Below are 23,891 nucleotides of genomic sequence, written 5' to 3'. Positions count from 1 at the left end.
AAAGAATTAGGGTCTTATGATCACCAATGATATCCTCTAATGGTTGTGTCTAACTTCAAGGTATCTCAAGCCTCATCCATTAGAAGATTCAAGTGAAGTGATTATATGATTGGTAGATCTGGGAAAACATATTAAAGCTCCAGAGTATGAAAGCTTGTTTAATCGTGTCTAGTTGAGTGATCAATGTTTTGTAAAAAAACAGCCCTTTTTTTGTAAGTGATATGGATAAGTCACACACACACACAAGACTATTCTTGAAGACTATCCTTTTCAAATAAAATCACTTAAAATGTTTTTGAACCCTAGCTAGTTGTGGCTGGAAATGTCTGATTGATTAGGACGAGTTTTAAATTGTCTAATTGATTTGAACAAATACCTAACTGGTTATATAAGAGATAAATAAGTCTATAATCGATTATAACAGTGTCTTAACGAATAGTAACGACAATCTATCAAAACCTTCCATTTTAGGCAGCAATAATAGATTATTGCATGTTCCTACTAGATTAGTTAATCGATTAGGTCATTAGTTTTTTCGATGGATTGTTTCTTAAAATGAACCATTCTCTGGCCTATAAATAGAGGAATTCCTCTTCATTTCTAATTATCCAAAAAATGTGAGATCTCTCTCTCTCTCTCCCTCTCTCTCTCTCTTAATTTCTTTCCAAATTATTTTTCTTTCTCTCACATATTTATGGCCATAACATTTTGAGAGACATTATTGAGTTTAGTGAGGAAGTTGTTAAGGGAAAAGACATTATTGTAAATTTGCCAAGATTTTTTTTCCTTTTGAGTAAATTATTTTTCATTAGGAAGTAATTGTTTAGGTTTGGAGATAAACCTATATAAAATCTCTTTGAGGGATTAGTATAAGTATCCACTTAGTTCGTGAGCTCCACCATTTGAAGAAAAGCTCTCCTTTTGTGTTTGTGAAAAATCTTCACATCGGCTCTTTAGCTCATCCATGTACAAAAGCTCAATCGGTTCAGGATCAGTATGGTATAAAATATTGATTCAGTTTGTGGTTAATCCGTATAAAAGCCCAGTTTAATTCGAATGATAACCAACTAAAAAATTCAACTTGGTTCAAGATAAGTCCGTGCAAAATATCTGTTTAGCTTAGAGACTAACCGCTCGGAGCTCTGTTATTGTTTGGCATTAATACTAGCCATTTAATTTCTTTGTTTGTTTTTTGGTTTGAAGTTAACTTGCAAATTCACTTTCCTTGTGTAAAGGGATTCATGGGATTAACCTTTTAAAAGCTCTCAAGCATTATTAGATACTCTCAAAATCAATGCTTGGGGAGAGGAGTAGGTAATTTCCTTAAGACCAAATCTCTATAAATCCCTGGTGTTATCTCTCTTCTCTTAACTTTTTTACTTTCAACTTATTTTCTTTCCGCTGCATATCCGAACATTTTTATTAAAATGTTTTCAAATTCTAATTTAGAATACAATTTTATTTTTGAACATTTGTTTTGCAAACCTCCACATTTCATCACTCTCTTGTGTATGGAGTCACACGTTCAATATTATGCAATCTTTTCATTGTTTATCAGTGAAATTTAATTTGTTAACTTGATCAGAAATATCAAAAAGGCCTCACGTTAATCTTTAGGTGGTACTTTAATTTTTGTTAGAGGGATTTCCATGTCACACCCCTTTATCTTCACTTCTGATATAAGGTATCATGGTCAGCCTACTCTTGACTTTTGGCGTCCTTTCACGCTGTCACATGGTTAGTAGTATGATGCTATAAATTCTAGCTTCATAGTACATTTAATGTTTCTCCCCCAAAATTGAGGCGTGATAATTAAGGCACGTGGAGTTGTTATGTGATGATTTACAACATGGGGAATCACTATTATAAATATTATATTTTATGACAAAATTTTCACCTCACCCAACAAAAAACATAGGTAAAATTTAAAGACTTGCTATGTTATTTTTTCTAAGAAATTATCATCCATTCCCTCGGTTTAAGAACAAAACCGAGGGGTAAATTAATTCTGGGTGTTTGCATTGAGTCCTAACAACTGTAATTTTTGTTTTTTCTTTAAAAGTGGCACTTTTCTTATTGTTTAAGATTTTATTTTATTTTTAAATATTCTATTCCCTCATTTTCTCAAATAACCGAGGGATATGATACTCAGATTTTACTATTAAAGGATTCCTTCACTAAGTTTTACCCTAAACCTAACTCACATGTTTAGTCGCGTCATACTCTTGAACATCATTCTTTAGGATGAATTGCAGGAAAGAAATTTTTTGTTCTGTGTTGTTGTTCTTCTTCCACCAAACTTTAACAAATCGTTTTTCTGTTCTTGCAATCTATCTCATGTAACGGTGTTGTTTTTGTTGTTGTTGTTGTTATTGCCGTCGTCGTCGTCGTTGTTGTTGTTATTTCCACCTCTTGCCAATTTTCAATGTAAAACAAAATATTTATTTTTTGGAATAACATTCCAAGGTTGTTAATCATAGAAAACTTTATATAATATATATTGATTTCTTCGATTGACAATATTGAGAAATTTATTCTTAATCATATTGCTAGATAAAAAAACTGGTGAATGAGAAAAATTGAAAAAGGAAAAAATCCATATTACTTTAATTTTTTTCCATTCACCACTTTTTTTAAAATAGAAGTAATCTATACATCGATTCTTTTAGAAATCAAGGTTAAAAGTATCAAATTTATTGTATTTTTTTTACCTCGGGTTTGAGTCATAACCAAAGGGAAAAATAAATGTGTTTCTTTGCAGTCCTTAAATATTTTTTTGTCGTCCATTTAGTGAGTATCAACGCTTAAGACACCACAGTTAGTGATCCGCGTGAAACCTAAAAGACATTCATTTAGATGACTCATGCCATATTGTAAAAGCATTATAAATATCAAAAATATTTCATGAAAGCATTTGTTATGAAAACATTAAAATTTATAGAAGCTTGAAAAAACTAAAAATGATGGATTGCAAGAGCAGAAAAATATTTGGGTTCGAAGTTTGTGTTTTTAAATAATCATATAATTGAATATTTATTTTATTTATCTTTTTTTTTGTTTTATATTAGAAACAAATGAAAACAATATTCAACATTTGATTTTCCCCAATATTCAAAGAAATAAATATCTGACATTTGATCTTCACTAACAGTGATGATGATAAATCAAATTCAAAATTTGTTATATATTTTTACTTTAATATTTTGTGTAAACAATGTAATTTGTAAACAATTTAATTTAATATTCTGTGTAAACAATTTAATTAATGCCTTTGTAATATTCTGGTTGTCATAATTACTATAGTTTATCTTTTTTCTTTGAAAGAGAATCGTCTTTAATTTGTTATGTAAATTGCTCTTTGCTTGTTTGCTCGCTTTCTACCATATTGATAGGTTTGATTTAATCACATGTCTCTTCAATAAGAGATTTCCTTCCTAACGGGTGTCCAATTTCTTTCCTTGCTCTAAAAATTGGGCTTTGACATAAGGTTGACCTCTTTGGAGGACTCTTCAACTTTACAATGACTAATCAAAGAGAGAAATTCCCTTGTCATCGTTGGTAGCTCATTTATAGGCTTCATTATCTTATAAGGAATATCCTTGTTGGGCTATGCATTTTGCTTTTCACGTGCGCATCGATCAAACATGTTTGTTAGTCCGACAATATTATTTTTTATTTGGGATCTTTATTTAAGACGGTGTCACAGAGTTCTGTATATATATGTTTTGGAGGGCTTTGATAAACTATCAAAATTTAAATCATATTGTTACAGTTGTCTAAATATTAAAAATATATTAATCATATAAACATTTATTTATCATTATCTACAAAAATTTAAATTCAAAATAGTTTTAAAAAAAAAAAACTTCTATTTTTTTATCTCTCTTTCTTCAAATCCACCCCCCTTCAAATTACCCAATAAAATTTAGAGTTCAAGTGAAAGAGTAGACACATAATGCATAACAAGGGTAATATAGTATCATGGTACGGGTCATCTTGATATAATACACGATTTCTGAAACATAATTTAGGTCCATCTCAAGTGTCTATTGGACCATAGTTCGATGTAGTCAATGTAGTCATCTACATATGACCCATTAAATGTGCTAATTAATATATTTTGACTATTGATTTTATTTTATTAAAAAATAAATGAAAAACATAAATTGGAGAGAGATGAATAAATGAAATAGAAATCTTGTGCCCATTCTTATATTATACTCCATCCGTCATACAATAAGGATTCATTTATAAAATAATTTTATTTTAAAATAAATGTTTTTTTTTTTTTTTACGATTTTCTTAATAAGTGTGTAACGGTCAATTGAATCACTCAATATTATTATTTTTTTTTGGCAATCATGCAAAGAGATCTCGTCTAATAGCATTAATTATGACAAAAATATTCATATCCGCGGATATCCACGAATAAAATCTGTCACGTGTACGGGGCATATAGTTTAATAGATATCCACGGATAAAATAAATTGATATTCAAATATCAGTTTATTAATAGATATGGATATGGGTTTAATGCTACCATGCCTGCGGATATCCATATCCGTTAATAAATTATAAAAATTATTTAAATATTATATTATTAGTTTATTATATTATTCCACCATAACTCACAATCACAATATCATTATTTTATTGGTTAAAAATGAAATGTATGGGATATAATGCTTTGGTGAAAATGAAGGAAATTAATTTGATAAAATTTCGTTGTTAAAATGAGACATTTGTATGAATGTTATGCGATAATAACGTCTTGTGTCTTTAAAAGAAACTGAAAATATTTTTTTCAAAACATAATTTTAGAAAAATATTGTTATCCATGGATATCTGTAAATATCCGCAGATATCTTAAAATCCGCGGATTACCCGTTTAGCGGATATCCATACGGATATGGAGCGGATATGAATATCATATTTATCCAACAAGGCGGACACAGATATCATACTATCCATGCCCATGGATATCCATTTACATCTCTAAATAGCATCTCAAATCACTTTTAAACCTAATTAATTTTATAAAATTAATTTATTTAAAATCAATTTTTATTATCGTAAAATCTAACAGATTTCTAATATATTATTTGTTTTGTCTCAATTTGAGATGCTTTATCTCAAAATCACGATATTTTTCCATATCTAAAAAAAATAAAGTCTATTTTGTAACTTCTAGAAAGCCATGGAAAAACTAATACTGGGTGTGCGCTTGAGCCTAAAAAAAATGTTTAATTGATATCATAAAATTAAGGGTTAAATAAGTTTTTAATCCCTATAAATATGACACTTTTCACTTTTAGTCCTTACAAAAAAATTCGTCGAACTTTGGTCTTCCTAAAATTTTCCGTCACGATTTTTGGTCCCTCCCATTAGATTGCACTAACGGAGGCTTACGTGGCACGCCACGCTTGACGCGACGTCAGGTAAAGTCAAAACTAAAATAAAAAAGACAGATTGCGGGGATTTTAAACCCCCTTAAAATAACTTAAAAACAATAACATTTATGGGGACAGGAGTCCCATCCAATAAACATATTGCATACAGGTGCACTTATATGTTGAGATAAAACCTATAACAAATGCAACAAGAAAAATAAAATCTAACCTCAATAAATTCAAGTAAAAAAAATCAACTATTACTAATTTCAAGTTCAAGAAGTGGACACAAAGAAACTCTAACTATAGACGAATAAAACTCTAATGAAATGTACAATTGAAGTATTAACAAAAAAAAACTCTTCTATCAAACATTAACATACTAAACATAACACGCAGTTCCTCAAGCAAGCAACATAATTCTTCAACTAATAATGAACAATAATCCATGAAGTGACTAGGAAACATAAGATTTATAACACAATCAGAAATTAACATACAAGTTGCAGTCAGGGGGTTAAAAAGATTCCATGAAAAAGATGATCAATTCTTTATGCTATGAGTCAAGAAGAAGAAAGACAAATTGTAATTGATACATTTGTTTCCAATTTACCAAAAAATAAAACACTATAAAGGTAAAGATGTTATATAGAATATGTATTTAAATAATGTAACATTTAATTTGTTTCAAATAAAGATGTTAATGAATACAAATTAATAATTTCTCGCTATTAAAAGGTTGGTTATTTAATATATATTATTTCAAACTGTGATAAAATCAACAAGAACCTGCAAAGTGGTCTTTCGAGTCACACACTCATTTTAAATGTACTATGATTGATATTTTTTTTGTCTTTATTGTAATTATTTTGTAACTTAATAAGGTCGCTTTTGGAAAAATTTGTTGGATAACTGTCTAAAGTTTTGAATTATTTTCTCTGTCAAACTTAGAATTCAAGTCTGCATAATGTTTGCTTTTCACATATTTATTATGGTTTCACAAACTATTTTAATCTTTCAATTATTTAGGGCAAGGTTGAAAAAAATAAGTGGCTAACTACTGTTAATGGTTCAATTTAAGAAGATAATTGAATTGGATTTTCAAATTAATTACAGAGTTAAATTTATATTAAGTTATTTAAAGGGGGTTTAAAACCCCCGCAATCTATCTCTTTTTTTTAGTGTTGACTGTTACTGACGTGGCGTGACACATGGTGTGCCACGTAAGCCTCCGTTAGAATAATCTAACGGGAGGACCAAAATTCGTGACGGAAAATTTGTGAGAATCAAAATTCGATAAAATTTTTTGTAGGGACTATAAGTGAAAAGTGCCATATTTATAGGGACCACTAACATATTTGACCCTAAAATTAATTTTTCCAAAAGAAATATTCAATTGATTTTCGAATATTAATTTGAGTAGCTAAAGAAAAAAAATTTATATTTAAATACACAAGTAATTTAAATATTAAATTTGAATGTAAAAATTATATTTAAAATTTAAAAAAACTACTAATCACATTTTCAAGTTTGATTTACTTATATGATAAAATTAATTCCAATCTTGTTGCGAAATAGAATAGTATTTCAGCATAATTTTCATAGTTCAATCACACCTATAAGGAGAACAAAGAACAGTGAGAACAAAAATAAATAGCAAGTAAAAATCAACAATAAGACATCAATTTAATTTAACAGAAACATAATAAACACAATAATTTGTTTATCTAATTCAATCAAACCATCTACTAAGGGGTAACTCTCTCATACACAATACTTCAAGAATTATTACAAAAGAGTTACAAAAAAGTATTCACCCAAATTATAAGAACACTTTTAAGAATTTACTCTTACATCTCTAAGATTATAACTACGATTTCCAAACCCTTCTCTTTGTCTTCAACTCTAAAATTCTAAAGGTTGTGATAGCAAACATGAAAGAGATACATATTTATAACTCTTAAAATTTAATGGATCCATAACAAAATCAAAACATAACTCATAAATGACGAATCCACGAACTAAAACAACGAAACCCATTACACGCAAACTGAGAAAATTAGGGGTGTTTGCGGATTGGTATAGTTTGGTTTTGAAAGAATTTAATACTCAAACCGATTAAAATTATATGGATGAGTTTGAATTAAAATTGCAAATGTTTGCGATAAAGTCCAAATCAAACTGAAACAAGAAAAAATATGTTTGTTTGGATTGGATTGATCAGATTGATTAAAAAATGCAAAAGTATTAACTTATTTACTAAAATTAATTTTGCATAATAATATAAAAAATATAGTATTAATAATGTTCAAATTTAAATACTAGACTAGCAATTTTTCATAATAGATTAAAAAATATCTAACCTAAAAACTTTTGAATCCATAATTAGTAATTTGAGTTAGAATCATAATAAATGTGTTTTATAACTCTATGTTCGGTTAGCACAATACACTAACAATTTTCTACTAACAAATTAAAATAACAGAACTTGTTTACATACAACATTTCATATTTTTCTTCTTGAAGTTGAATGCTTGATAGTAATTTTCATGATAATTAATTATGAATGATTCGGATAGACGGGTTTGCCCGTAGAAAATTGAAAATTCGATGCTCGAAGTGAAAAGATGCCCAATCCAAACACTATGGTTTTGTTTGGATTTGCTCAAACCAATGAACACCCCTAGAGAAAACCGTACCCTAGTTTGGACGAACCAAACTGCCGCTAAACCTAGATCAAATTTCGTGTCATCGCCACCTCGGCTCCACTACCAACCTCACTCTATGCTTCTGTGTCAGCTCTATCGCCAACCTTGCACCAGGCCAGCTCCGCAGCGAGCCTCACTATTGACTATATCGTCTTCGTCGACTTTCAGATTGATTTCTAATTTTTAAAATCTCGATTTTTTTCTCTTCATCATCTAAATATGTCAAAAATAATTTTATATGTTTAAAATTACTTTTGACTCTCTCAATTGAGAAATCAAACATATGATTTTATAAAATAAAAATTGATATAAATGAATTAATTCTATAAAATTAGTTATAACTAAAAATAATTTAATTTTAAAATAATTTATGATTGAAGACATTCATTTAAAATTGGTTAAACAATGAACTTGAAGTTTTTTTTTTTTTGATTCAAAGACATTTCCATTAACGATAACAAGGAGGAAAGTCTACAATAGATAATTCAGAGGAGGGTTCACCTAGCCAAGTCCTAGAACCCACTCTGTGGCCAATACCAACAAGTTTGTGAGCATCCATGTTACAATTTCTACTGATATACAAACAAACAGCAGAAGAAAAAGATTCAAGCAAACCTAAGCAATCAACTATTATGGGTTCCAACACAGCATTGAAAGATAGGCGGTTAATGCAATCCACCACTGACATTGCATCCGAGTGAAAGACAGCTTCAGTGATCTTGAGATCCACAGCAGTTTGTAAAGCCCAACGAAGCGCCAAAGCTTCCGCCATAGAAGGGTCCACATCCATTGCAATCTTCCTTGTGGCTGATAGGAAAACTCCTCTGTTGGCCTCCTTCATAACACACCCCATAGCAATTGTACCATCTTCAAAACAGCCTGCATCCACATGTACCATCGTTGTCGCGTGCTTCGCACCTTCGCTGCCTTCCACCATCCCTATCGCTCTATGCTCTCCTTTACCCGGGTTTGAAATATTATACTCATGGATCCATTCAGTTGCTTCATTTACCACTTGTTGTGGGATAAAAACCTCCTTTTTAAAGACCACCCGGTTTCTCCAGCTCCACAATTTCCACAAAATGACACTAAACAGTTGAGATCCATAGGAGTCCCCAACATTCAGCATCTTATCTATCCAATAATCCAGCCCGGTTGAGGGAGGTATCCGTAAACCAAGAGGAGAAAGAAACCAGACCTGCTTGCTGATATTACAGTGAAGGAATAAGTGATCAGAAGTCTCCACCTGAGTTTGGCAAAAAGGACATTCTAGGGCCAAATCAACCTTCTTCTTGCTCAAATTCATTTTTGTAGGGAGAATATCCTTTGAAGCGCGCCAAAGAAAATTTCTGACTCTATTATGAACCGGTGCCTTCCAGATACGTTTCCACAACAAATTTTGCGAGTGACTAGAGGGGCCAGGAACTGCAGCGTCACGCTTAGCCCGCAGGAGGTGGTAGGCAGATTTGACTGAAAAATCTCCATCTTTAAACATTTGAAAACTTCAAAACTATACGGCTTTAGAATTTATCGAAGAGCATTTTGAATTTATCGAAGAGATTTAAATGAGAAGATAAAAATCTCTTACAACTTAAACTTAATAATTACATGGTGTTGAATTTCTTCATGGAGAGTTTTGCCGTTGTAATTCTCTCCAATTTAAAAGATTAATCTACAATTGCGTGCAGAGAACATCAAAATTATACCAAACAATATGCTACCGAATTTAATGTCTCATCTAAAAAAGTGAAAATTGTGTTCACAAAATGGTGTTCCAGCAACACCTATTGATTTACTATGCTTTTTTTATAATCTTTCTGTTACTCACAAATTGTTATTGCAGGTTAACATATTTGACATAGAATTGTAGTAGATCTTGTCTCTAATCTATAAACTTCTTATATACATACATCAAGCAAAAACAGAAAGCTTTTTCAACAATCTGTGTACAAAACTAGAAAATAACCAATACCTCTCTATCTTCTAATCAATATTTAAGCAAATGTCCCTTAATTTGGAAGGAGCTGTGTAGGAATCATCTTCCTCCAGTGAAGATACCTCAGAGGGACAACAGAATCTGTTTTCCTTATGCATCAAACGCCAATCTTCGACATTAGTCCCACAGCAAAAATCCACACTAGGAAAAGCTCTTTTTTCAAGCATTTCTATAATCTGCTTAGTTTTACCAAGCACATAAACAGCTTCTCTAACATTATCCTCCCTCTCTTCAATTCCACTACTCAAACAAACTCTAGATATAACATGAGGCAAGTTAGTCAAACATGCACCCAATATATCAGAAACCATCACAATCACAACCTCAAAGAGCTTCTCACTAGTACTACAATCTTTCACCGCGTCTTGATTCAACAGAAGAATTGTTTTGCTTATTCTGTACATTGCATTAGAAGCCAAAACTTTCAAAGGCCACGCCGAAGGACTCACCTTAATGCATATGTGATTGTATTTTGCTTTGTATTTCTCATATCTTGCTTTTGCTAAACCAGCTAGTGTCTCAAGTGTTTCTTTGGGACTATTGCTTTGAAGTGAGAGTTTGTAAAGATCTACATCTAGCCATTTTCCATAAAGATCGGTTCCAAGCCAAACAATATCGGCTGCTTTTCGAAGTTTGATTATTTTTCTATCTTGGTCTATGTTGTTTTCTATGAACTTCACATAAGGTAGTCCTTCATTTAGAGTACTAATCAAGTTTTTCACCAAACACTTTTCAATATTTGGCATTGCAACTATAATGCTTGCTAGTGTCACTAGTGGAAGTGACCAACTATATGGAGGCTCTACATCATGTAAAGGAGGAATTTCGCCGCAATCGAATTCTCCAACTCCTTTAAAACCTTGCAAGATTGAACACTTTTTCTCTAACAACTCAATCACAAGCTTTGGCTGCTTTTTCTCACCTTGTTGAACCCAATGCATTGTTGCATCCCAATTTTCCTTCATCATCACCTCAACCAACTCTTCCTCGCCTTCGAGATGCAGAATAAAACGACGCAGATCATGCTTCGTGCCTGTCCCTAAACTCGAAGCACTAGAACCGAATTTCCAGCTCTTGAAATACTCACAGAATCCCAAAACCCAAAACATTGGATAAATTGAAACATACTGTGCAGCTTTACACAACCTCACATTTCCAATCTGTAGTTTAATACAGAAACACAAAACCATCAGTTTCACATCATGAGCCAACTTCCTAAACCACCGGTTACGAATCCGAAAACTAATCGGACTCTCTTTAATCACCACTAACCTATCAGTCCAATAACTTTCCACCTGAAAAATTTTCTTGCAGCTCCTTTTCCTCACATTTGGACACCTATATTTAACAGCAAAAAACCATCTAAAAGCAGGAGCAATAGTACCAACACCAACTGCAGCAGATTGGACTATAAGAATCAAGATTATAGACCATTTGTAATCCGAATCCCCGCTGCAAAATTTAACCGACCAAGGCATCAAATAAGATCGAAGCATCCCTTCGAGCAACGTCAAAGTACTCAAAACACAGAAAGCACCAGAAGCAGTACATGAAACTGATCTTCCAAGTAGAAACTGAGGACTACTTGTATGAGCCATCATCCAATATTTCATCAATTCATCTCTTATCTTATCAGTCACATTACCAAACCCTTGTTTTTGGTTTGACTCTTCTCTCAAAGCTTCTTCATTGACCTTATACTTCAACTCCATGTAATGTTTCATCTTATGTAAAGACAAAGTAGAAGTACTCATAATCATCAACAAAATAAGCATGAGAAACATAATAACACCATGTTCAATCCAAAACTCATAGATAACACCAGTTGCAAACTGGATACAGATATTAACAATCATGGTAATAACTAAAATAGCCATGGCCATAACATTCATCATGGTTTCATTATTCTGTGTGACACCAAGAGAAGGCATGGAGTTAGCCATGACAGTGCAGATTATAGCACTGCTAGAGAGTTTTGAGAGCTGATCATGACGGTGAGGCATAGGGGTGTTGAGATCAACAGAGAGTTTGACAGAAATAGCGATGATGGTTAAGGAAGTTGCGTTGAGGCAAAAGTATTTGCAAGGGAACCATAGTTTGCGGGCTTTGAAACCTTTGATGAGATCTAATGAGAATGAAATGAAACAAAGAAGTGATGCTAATGCTATGTAGATTCCTATCCATGGCATAGGTTTGCTGAAACTTTTGTCGTCTAAGGTTCCTTCACTGTTGCACATGTTTTTTGCCATCTTCATTCTTCTTGACTTTTTTTTCTGATGCAAAGGTTGTGATTCTGGTTTGTTTAGGAAAATGGTGTGTTCTAGTTTAGCTACGAGTCTTTTTCCAGGTTATATGGACTAGAATATTCTAGTGATAAATTATTAAGGGGTGTAAATATGAATATGTTATTATTATATTGTGATATATTCATTTGTGTTGATTGATGATGTTTTGGACTTTTGAAAACTGTTAATATGAAATTGTGAATGCCGATGAGAGTGCAAACAAGATTAGGTGGTATAGATTAAGTGGGAAGGGGATAATTTTATTTACATTTTTCCTAAAACAATCATTCTTTTCCAAGAAATAATATACTTTTAATAGCTTATTATTTTTTAAATAGTTTGTATGTTTGATAGAGTTTGAACCTCCATATTCTAGGGATGTCGATTTGTATTTGTTAACAGGATTTTTCATGTAGATCATTTGTTTGAAGCTTTAAAGTTAGAGTTTTTTTTTTCATTGTATTGTTTTACTATCCAAATATTTAACCCTAAAAAAATGTAACAAATATATAGAGTATGCACATATTCTCCTCCTCTTCTTTTCTCAATTCTCTTGTCTTATTCATTCCTTATCTCCTATGTTCTCATCATTGTTACAATAACAACTCTCATTTGTTCATTTTCATTGAAAAAAAAAAAACAAATCATAGAGAGAAAAAAGATAAACACAATAAAAACACAAGAGATTAACTTGGAAACTCCAAAACCAGAGAAAAAATCACTAACTAGAAAATAATATTGTGTGAAAATTGTTACAACACATAGACTACCCTCAACCACCTCAAAGCCTCACTACAGTTGCACTCTCCAAAGCAAATAATTAATTATCTCTCACAACACTCTAACACAAGAGTATAAGAGAAAATATAAAAAGTTAAATACAAACTTAAAGTGTTTTTTACTAGTGCATCTTGTAATGAAGAACTTGAATCTTTTATATAGCTTTGGTCTCCTTCTTCCTTTACAAAACTAAGCAATGTGAGATTTCTTCAACATGTATATTTTCAACCGACCCAACAATCTCCACCTTGATTGAAAATAACACATCACTTTCATTGTCTTCACCAGCAATCATACTCCACCATAAAGAGGATAGTTACTTGAAACTACAACACTCCAAGAATTTTTACATTGTCTTCACTGACAATCATACTCCAACATAAAGAGTATTGTCACTTGAAACTACACCACTCCAAGAATTTTCACATTGTCTTTACCGATAATCATAGTTCAAAAATTATCATATTCCATCTAAAGAAGAGTATACTTCACTTCAAGGTAAACCACTTCAAGAATTTCCACATGTCAAAGAAGAGCTCACAACATACTTTGCATCAATGCCCATGTGTTAATCTGCTATCAATAACTTGTCCTTTTCCATGACATCAGAAATGTCACGAGGACACACCTCATAATTTTCAGAGAAGATCATTCTCTCTCATAGCGAGCGAGACATTGCTAGCATTTGACTTAGAGCTCTTCTCTGACGCTGCCTCATCAGGACACTGTTACTTTATATGTCAAATTTTTCCACATTTCCAACATCTCATATCTGTTTCATTATTTTTCTTCACATAAAGTCTTACTCTAAAAACAAACAATGAGTTTGATGAAGTATTATCCTCCCCCTTGAATCTTCTTTCTTGAAAATAATTATACTAGAAACTTCTTCAAAACTCAGTTTCATTCTCATATATCAAAACAGGTATAATATGATCATAGAAAGATGAAAGAGACCATATGAGTCAAAGCTTTATCTTGACTCCAATTTCTAATTTATAAATAATATCATTTATAACACTTAGATGATCAGGTGTTTTTGTATGTTCATCCATACGCAAGCTATGTGACAACAAGCTTTTATTTGATGAAGACAAATTTGTTTTCATGTTTTGAATCTATGTTTTGATGAAGACAAATATGTGAAAAAAGTTCAAGAATATGTACACTCAACTCTAGTTAAAGAAGTCAAGCTTCAACGGATGATTATGATCATGATCAAGTTTTTGTTTCAAATGATTGAATGATTATCATGGTACAAATATGCAATTTATTATCTATAGACTATAAGAGCTCAAGCACATCATTCAAAATCACTTTAAGTTATTGCATCAAGCTTTTCAAAATGCATCCTGTAACTTAGAAAAAAAATCAGTTTTAAGGTTGTGACAATCGATTGTCACTAAGATGCAATCGATTGTCACTAAGATGCAATCGATTGTCATATGTCTCTGTCATCCAAATTTCACATTTTTAAGCATGACAATAGATTGTTGGGGTATGTGAAATCGATTGTCATGGTGTTATTTAAAACTTTGTTTAGCGTTGAAAGTAATACACTTGGTTGTCATGATATGTCCAATAGATTTTCATATGCAATTATTTGAAAAATTCATAAACATGTTCCCATATCTTCCTTGCACACTTTCATCGTATCTTTTTCAAATCAATGCCAATTAATTATCATGAACATTTTTAAAGCATTGTCATGATTTTTAGGTGTCTCTTGTGCAATATAAATTACAGAATTTTTCATTATAAAACTCACTTCTTTCAAAATACTTTCCAAACAATTCATCTACATAAATAGTAATAAATTTCAAGAACTTTTAACATTATGTTCAAATCATTCAGAGATACGTTTGTGCGCACTTAGAGCTCATAATTTGAATTGTTGTATTTGAAAGAGAAGAAACTTTGTTAGAATTTTTTTGTGTTTCAAAATTCTACTTAACTAATATTACTAATTCAAAATTACCTGTAACTTGGTGATTTTGCTTGTTTGCCAAGTTTGTAGAAACAAATGTGTTCTAGAGAAAGTATGGTTCTTTCTCTTTGTTGTAAAATCAAAAGGTGGTGTGCCTTGTTGATTGTTGTTAGAAAATTGTATAGAGAAATCATGTGTATGCTTGTACAAATATCTAACAGTAGTGGAAATCTCTTCTATGAGTGAGAGGATTGAAGTACTATCGTTTGATAAGGGGAACTAGTATACATCATTGTGTTATGCACTTTACTTCACAAGTTCATCAACATATTTTAGGAAAATAAGAACATACGAACCATCACTTAAAAACTATAAAAATCTAGAATTAAATTTTGATATAGCCCTTCAATAGTTATGGAGCTGCTGCTTTACAAGCTATGGAACTGCTCCTTTAACAATCGATTTGATATACCAAATTTAATTTACCTATCAACATATTCGTAAAAATATTCTTAACCAAAGACATGCAGATTACTCGATGCTCTCAAATCTAGTTCCTCTCACTTCTCGTTGTCCATGTTGGTAATATTTCCTTTCAATGTCTTGTGTAATTCTGGTTGTATCTAAACATCTTTGACTTGAATTATCCACACAACAAAATTAATTCTTCCATCAAATTTCTCTAAGGCAATCTTCATTCCACTTGAAAAACTTGACATTACAATCAAAACCTTTCTTGCGGCAAAATAAAATTTTTTTCCACCAATAAAAAGTATAAATTTCTTTTCTGGTGTGGAAGATCAGACAAAACTGCAACTGCAAGCATACTAAAAAAATTTAGCTCTCACCAAACCAAGGCTCTTTATACCACTTGTTAGAAAAAAAAACAAATCATAGAGGAAAAGAGGATCACAATAACAACACAAGATATTAACGTGGAAATTTTAAAATCGGAAAAAAAATCACAACCGTTGTCAAATGCAGGGCCGACCCAATCACCGTAGAGGCCTCGTTCTAATTTCAAAAATGTTCCAAATTTAAAAAATAAATACAATTATAATAACTAAAAAACATAAACAATATAATTATGTACTAATCAATAATGTATTTAATTATAATTATTTCGAGTTTTGATTTATCCCAATTTTTGTATGTATTTCCTATTAAGTTTTTATCATAGCATTTTATTTATTTATTGAGTTTTTATTATAATATTTTATTTATTTCAATTAGTATATATTTATGAAGTTGTAAGTTGTAACACTGGGGCCTCTCAAAATTTAAAATCCTACGTTGTAAGTTGTAACACTTCTTGCATTTGCACAGAGTCAGCCCTGGTCAAAAGATAAAAAAAAAACACATAGACTACACTCAATCACCCCACCCCAAAAGTACAATACATCCGCGCTCTCTAAAATAAATTTTTAACTATTCTTCATAATACTCTAACACAAAAATACAAAAATATAAAAGAAAATATAAAAAATCAAATATAAATTTAAAATACATTTGACTAGTATATTTTATAATAAATAATTTGAATTTTTTATATGGTTTTAAAGTCACTCTTCCTAAATAAAACAAAACAATATGAAAAAATTTCAATACATATTTTCAACTTACTCCTCGGCAATGCAGCAACAATTTTTGACTGTTTCTTGTCCTGCTGCAAAGGTTGATTCTGGGTTATTTAGGAAGAATGGTGTTTTCTAGTCTAGCCACAAGTCTTTTTCCAGGTTATATGGACTAGAATATTCTTGTGATAAATTATTAAAGGATGTTAATATGAGTATATCATTATTATATTGTGATATTAGTATGATTTGTGTTGATTGATGATATTTTGGACAGCGTTGAAAACTGTTAATATGAAATTATGAATGCGATGAGGGTGCAGACAAGATTAGGTGGTATGAAATAAAACGTCAAAGATTAAGTGCACATTCATTCACGAAGGAGTATGTGACGTAAGGCGGAATTTTCAATTCGACTTTCTATTTAGTCTAAATTGAGACAAAAAGAATCATAAACAAAAATAATGTTATTACAACAAAAACAATTTTATAAAAAAAATACTGATACTACTAAATAATTAATTTTATTTTTTAATTATTAATAAATAAATAATTCTATTATATATGTTATATACGGTGACGCGGGATCAATTAAAAATTATACCATAGTGTGCGTGTGTGATCTAGCGGTGAAACGCTTGGGTCTTGAGAGTGTGCTTCTCTCAAGGTCTCAGGTTCAAAATCCGCTAGTTTCAAATTGCTTATTAAAAAAAAAAATTATACCATAAAATTTAATTTAATAGCATAGATTTTATCATTCTAAAATGAAAACTTTTATACTTTCCCATACAGTCCAGGGGCGGAGCCAAGGCCCAGCCAGTCCGGGCAAGCGCCCGGGCTCAACCCCTATTTTCTTTGTACTCCCTCAATTTAATAGTGGATTTTTAGATAAAATCAGGGGTAAAATTAGGGGCAAAATTAGTAAGAATAAGGTGTGAAAATTAAAACAGATGAATAATAAATGGTATAAAGTTTTTGCTCAGGCTGTCTTAAATTTCTGGCTCCGCCACTGCCATACACAATACCTTCTCTATATCTTCTTCACTCCATGTAATCATTCTTTTATTTTTCTCTCACTAGTAACTTTTATTATCATACATAATAATACATAATAATAAAGCAAAATGAGTTTATTGACAATTTTGACAATAATAAATATATTAGGTAGGCTTGATAATGAATAGTGTTATTCCATTATTTTTATTTTATTATTTCATTAATGATAAATTTAATGGCGATTCTATTTTCAATACAGTAAATTAGTAAATGGAAAGTGTTATTTCATTATTTATTTATTTTTTTTGAAATTATTATTGTTTTAACTTCTCAAAACCGTCAAATTTGACTTTTAGTATTTAATAAAATGGTATTTGAAATTGTAATTATATAAATAAATATTAAAAAATAAAATACGTTAATAAATAATTATTATGATGTTTCAATAATATTATTATTTATTAGTATTTTTTATTTATTAATAATATAAATTAATAAAAAGATTTGTACCACGCATTGATAAAAAGATTTATTTTTTAAATTAAGAAATTCATATCTATTTTTTTATGTTATTATTTGATTGATAAATTAATTCATTTTGACAATAGTAATCAATAAATAAATATTAAAAAATAAAATATGTAAAAATAACTAAATATTTTAATAGAATTAATAGAATAAAATCAATAAAATAAACTAATTGACATCTTAGTTTTTTTTTATGACTTGTGCTAATAAATAAAATATTTATTTAATAAATATTATATGATCTAATTAATAGAATAAAATCAATAATCATATATTTAACCATGTGTCTATTATATATATTTATTACATATTTATTATAAGCAAATGTTTTATATATAGAATAACATGATTTATTATTCGATATTTATAGTATATTTGCTATAAATAGAAAATCACATATTTTATATATTATTTTGTAATCTCTCTTTTCATAATTAATTTATCCTTAAATATATATTTTGTTTACTTAAAAAAACAATAATTTTTCCTTCGTTAATAAATTTATTCTTCAACAATATATTATTTTTTAATTTTTTCTTCAATAATTAAGTTATTTTTGTATACTCATAAAAACAAATGATATTTATAACAAAGAAAAATCTTAATTTAACGACAATTATAAACTTATCATTCAATTCCTATAACAAATACCTATATTATTTTCTAAAAAAAGACAATAATTTAATTAATATGAAAATATTAATTGAATGACAATAAAAAATTAGAATGCAATAATTGAATATCAAAATTTTGAATATTATTAACTGGTCGTTCTTAAAAATTATATTGTCTTCTCATTGCATTTATCATTTCAATTTTTTATATACTAATATTAATCTTCATACTACTCGACCCGACCCGTGTGAACGCACGTGTATATGATAATTTATTTTTTATTTTTTATTTTTTCTATTAAAATATATATATTTTAGACGGGCCAAGACTATTTAATTTATGTATATATATTTTATATACATTTTTTTAATAATAAATATACTATCTTTATTTACTACTTATATTAATATTGCGCGACCCTTGTGTACGCACGGGTAGATGACTATTTAATTAGTATTTTATTTATTTTTTCTACTAAAATATACATTTTCGACGGACCAAGACTACTTAATTTGTTTATCTTTTATATAAATTTCTTAATTATCATTATACTATATTTATTTACTATTTATAACAATATTGAGCAACCCATGCGAATGCAGATAGATGACTATTAAATTATTTTATTTATTTTTTCTACTAACATATACATTTTCGATGATCCAAGACTACTTAATTTGTATATCTTCTATATACATTTCATAACCATTACTATATTATATTTCTTTACTATTTATAAAGAATTGTGCGACCCGTGCGAACACACGGGTAGATGACTACTTAATTATTTCGTTTATTTTTTATTTATATTTTTTAATCATTATTTTAACATAATTATTTACTGTTTATAATAACATTGTGCGACCTGCCGTCCTCCAAATAGATTTGATGTTTCTTTATCTTTTGATTTCCTTATTCTGCAAGCTTTCCCAATGGCAATACATATTTATTAAACTCTTTTATGTAATTTAAAAATTTATACTATGGTTTTAGTTATTATTTAATTGATAATACTCATATTTAATTTTATGAGAGACATTTAAAATATTAATTAATTAATTCAATTATATAAACGTAAATAAGTTACAAATATTTTTATAGACATGATAAAGTTTACTATTGATATAATTATTACTATAAACTGTAATAAGTTATAAATATTTTTATAAACGAAAAAAATTCAACTGATGTTACAATTATTTTTATAAAAGAGAATAAGTTATAGATATTTTTATAAATGGAAAAAAGTCAATTTTTAATACAATTAATTTTTTTAAAAACTTACACAAATTATTAATAAATTAGAAATGTCCAAATTATTTTATAATTTATAAATAAATTTAGTTAAATAAACTTTTTTATTTATATTATTAATTACAATAACATTTTATTTATACAATAGTAATCTTACTATAAGTAAAATTAGTAAATTATAAATGTTTTAAAATAAGATTTTTTATTTAGAAAATATTTAACCCGTGCCTCGCACGGGTCTAAGTACTAGTTATTATTAGTAACGGCCTATGTTGCAAGTTTAAAATTTTCATTAATAGTTGTCAAACAACTTATGATGATGTAATTGAAAAAAAAAAAGAAGTAAACCTTCTTTCTTTATTTTAATTTAATAAACTTTGTTCTTTACGTTGAAGCATTGACAAATGCCAACTATAGAGCATACACCTAAATAAAAACTTTATTATACTATCAAGTGAATTCAAACCAAAACAAAGTCAAAATTATGAAATAGTAGTAATTAACATCATTTGTTTTGTCTCTTTTCATTGCAACAGATAATTTGTATTAAACAAAAAAATTAAATTGATTGTAAACCAAAAAAAATTAAATTGATCAATGATGAAGGTAACAAGAGTTTCTTGCAAATAGAGTCGTAAAAAAAATACGGTTGAACTTTTATAGCAGTTCAAAAATAAAGTTCGAAGCAAACCAATATGTGGAAAAGATATAGAAAAGGTATTGTGTGAAAAGTATAAAAAAAATTATTTTATGAAAATATAATTTAAACCATTAATTAAATTTAATGGTGTAATTTTTATGGTTCATCGGTGAGGGATTTAATTGATCCCTCACCTTAGCCGTCACCGTTATATATATATATCATATAAAAGAAATGATATAAATTATATAAAAGAGAAAATTATCATTATAAAAAAATTATATTTAATTTTTAAATTTTTTAGATTAATATCGATATTTTGGACATTTTAAATTATAATTTTATTTTTAAATATTTTAATTTTAATAAATTAATTATTAACTATTAACTTTTTAATTTAATTTTTGAATTTTTTTGTTTATTTATATTTTCTAAATGATAAATTATTAGTATATAGTAACACTCTTGATTGTACTTGAATTCTGACCTCCAACTCCTTTCAACTCTTAACTTAATTGTTGAAATATATCTCTCACTCGTTTCTATATCATATTTGATTTTGTTTTTTTTTTTATATTTTAAAATTTATTTTATAGAGAAAATAAGTAATTTATTTTCTTATCATATCATGTTAGTTTTTACCCCAACTCAAATTTAAGATAATAATTTACACTAGAGAGGCATGATATGATAAGTGTTTGGATTAACTTATCATATCTTGTGTTATCAAACATTAGATTCTTATAAGATATGATACAATTATGAGCCGACCAAGGGTCCAAATAGCTAAGGTATAAATCTGCTCAAATCTACTCCACACGATCCAAGGTATAAAAGTCACTTCACACAAAATAAAAGGTACTTTCATCTTATATCCACTTTTCGCTTCAATCATCTTAAATCTTAAACAACTTTTTGTGTCGAAGTGTAAACCTTGCAATTTTATCTCGCGCCATCGTATCAGAGATCAACACCACCGATTCATAATTCCTCACCACCTACTTCAACTATTTATGGTTCCAAGACAGAACAATTACGTCGTATGTGAGAATTGATGTATGATTCCTGTGATTTTTGTGATGTCACATTCACTCTTCAATCCTCCATTTTAAAACCTTCTTAGGTTGCCAAATTAAGATCATTCAAAGCGAAACACGAAGATCCATCATGTTCGATACAATCAAGCATCATTTCAACTTTGAATCCTTGCATTTTTGGACTTTTGATTCTCGCGGAAAATCCAGAAGTGGGTAATCCTATATCTAAACTTACATCAGTATCATAATCACCTCTAATCACATACCAAAGGGCCTGAGCACCTTCTTTAGAAGGCAAAAGACCTCCAAGCGATGAACAAATGTCATATCCACCAAAATCGCTAGATCGCGATGAAGTAAATTGAACTCTAAAAGAAGGATTATCGGCGATCGAAGTAGCTACCATCGTGAATCGTGTTATCCTCCTCTATGGTGCAAAATGCTATATAGATTAGCTTTAGTCTATCATATCTCATTATCACAACTTAGATCCATAACGCTCGTATACTCTGTGGAGATTTATGATTAAAAAATTTTTTTGAAAATTAATTTAAATAATATTTAAGAACTGAAACTTAAAACTCATTGAAATAATCTCTAATATTTTTACATTATCGTTTAATTTATATTTAATAATTAAGACTTATTTAAAAAAAAATACAACTAGAAATATATAAAAAGAAATGCGATAATCCCCTCCAAAATCAAATAAACCTAAAGGTATGCTCACGCATAGAGCTTGTGAAGTCCGTCATTCAAGGTATGCTCACGCATTCCATGGCTATTTATTCGTGGCTGATCTCTCTTATCTGAGATGTTGAGCGTGCGGTGAAGAGGTTCATATGGAGCGGGGAAACTTCTAAGAATAAAATCATAACGGTGGCTTGGAAGAATATGTGTTTTCCTTTAGCGGAAGGTGGGCTTGGGATTCGGCCTATCATCAGCTTAGATGACGCATACAATCTTAAGATGGTTTGGGATTTACATAACTCTTGTTGAACCTTGGGCACAATTGCTTAGGCAGAGAGTTTTTAGAAAGCAGAAAATCATCAAGCATCACATATTTTCTTCCATTTGGTCCAGCATTAAGTCGGAAATACCGACTGTGGAGAACAACACCTCTTGGTTGTTGGGTTTGCGATTCTAATATCAGTTTGTGGTACAATGCTTGGTGTGACAGCCCGCTGAATAATGAGGTGGTGGATGCGGCTGTTATCGTCGATCAAACAGTCAGCAGTATTATAACTGATGCTAAATGGGATTTTTCTAAAGCTGTCTCTTGCATACCAACAGTGATAAAGGAGAGAATTTTTGGCTGCCATATTCCCTCCGATCTTCGTCCTGATTCGAGAGTTTGGGTGCACTCTGCTAATGGGGAGTTCTCTTCTAAAATAGCTTATGAGTTTAAGAGACCAAAAGGGATGCTTAAGGAGTGGTGGCAGTGGCTTTGGTCAAAATCAATCACACCTTCGAAGTCATGCTTTGTTTGGAAGCTCTTACATAATAAAGTGCCTACGGACGAACAATGGCGGAGAAGGAATTTTGCTTTTCCTTCTTAGTGCGATCTTTGCAATGAGGCGGAAGAAACAACACCCCACCTATTCTTTGACTGTAAGTACTCCTCTCAGCTTTGGAATTGGTTAGGTTTAAAACTTAATTTCTCCTACCCTATTCTTTGTTGGAATGATGTTTGGAGTCTTTGCAATAATTTTGGGGCTGGTCAATGCAAATCTGTTGTTGGGGCAGTCGTGATTTACGTCTTAAATGTTACATGGCTGGCTAGAAATAAGATTAGATTCCATAATGCTAAGATGAATTTTTCTGCTGCCACTTCTTACATTATGGAAGTAGTTTCTTTGGCTGGTAGTGTTTCTTCGGTGACAAAAAATTCGAATATGCAGGATTTCATCATTCTCAAGAGTTTCAAAGTCACTATCCGTCCACCTAAAGCTCCTGTTATTATTGAGGTTATTTGGAAGCCGCCTCCAAGAAATTAGATAAAAATTAATTGTGACGGTGCCTCATCTTCATCTTCGGGTTTGTCGGCTTGCGGTAATATTGTGAGAAATAGTGAGGGAATTTTTATGGGAGCCTTTGCTTGTTCTTTGGGAGTTTCCAACTCCCTCATGGCCGAACTCTCGGGAGCAATGATTGCTATTGA

The 23,891-nt window shown here is 30.0% G+C and overlaps 3 protein-coding genes across 3 annotated transcripts; 1 reads left to right on the top strand and 2 right to left on the bottom strand.

The window, feature by feature from the left end:
* Positions 1-8,546: 8,546 nt before the first annotated feature.
* LOC131636801 (uncharacterized) lies at positions 8,547-9,404 on the bottom strand. The gene has a single exon (XM_058907427.1). The coding sequence runs from the start codon at positions 9,402-9,404 to the stop codon at positions 8,547-8,549; it is 858 nt and encodes a 285-aa protein (XP_058763410.1).
* Positions 9,405-9,910: 506 nt separating this feature from the next.
* LOC131637890 (uncharacterized) lies at positions 9,911-12,489 on the bottom strand. Its single transcript, XM_058908461.1, has one exon. The coding sequence runs from the start codon at positions 12,347-12,349 to the stop codon at positions 10,082-10,084; it is 2,268 nt and encodes a 755-aa protein (XP_058764444.1). The 5' UTR covers positions 12,350-12,489; the 3' UTR covers positions 9,911-10,081.
* Positions 12,490-22,679: 10,190 nt separating this feature from the next.
* On the top strand, positions 22,680-23,727 carry LOC131636708 (uncharacterized). Its single transcript, XM_058907338.1, has 3 exons — positions 22,680-22,855; positions 22,911-23,238; positions 23,359-23,727. The coding sequence occupies exons 1-3, from the start codon at positions 22,680-22,682 to the stop codon at positions 23,725-23,727; spliced, it is 873 nt and encodes a 290-aa protein (XP_058763321.1).
* Positions 23,728-23,891: the final 164 nt, after the last annotated feature.

Source organism: Vicia villosa, linkage group LG1 (genome assembly GCF_029867415.1).
Source record: "Vicia villosa cultivar HV-30 ecotype Madison, WI linkage group LG1, Vvil1.0, whole genome shotgun sequence".
In the NCBI taxonomy this organism is placed as follows: Eukaryota; Viridiplantae; Streptophyta; class Magnoliopsida; order Fabales; family Fabaceae; genus Vicia; species Vicia villosa.
This window is presented reverse-complemented; position numbering and strand designations above follow the sequence as displayed.

Excerpts from the sequence above, each read along its gene's own strand:
- LOC131636801 (XM_058907427.1), bottom strand. The coding sequence starts at position 9,404 with ATGAATTTGAGCAAGAAGAAGGTTGATTTGGCCCTAGAATGTCCTTTT.
- LOC131637890 (XM_058908461.1), bottom strand. The coding sequence starts at position 12,349 with ATGAAGATGGCAAAAAACATGTGCAACAGTGAAGGAACCTTAGACGAC.
- LOC131636708 (XM_058907338.1), top strand. The coding sequence starts at position 22,680 with ATGACGCATACAATCTTAAGATGGTTTGGGATTTACATAACTCTTGTT. Across the intron at positions 22,856-22,910 it reads GTGGAGAACAACACCTCTTG|CCCGCTGAATAATGAGGTGG; the intron begins GTTGTTGGGTTT and ends TTGGTGTGACAG. Across the intron at positions 23,239-23,358 it reads GGAAGCTCTTACATAATAAA|CTTTGGAATTGGTTAGGTTT; the intron begins GTGCCTACGGAC and ends TACTCCTCTCAG.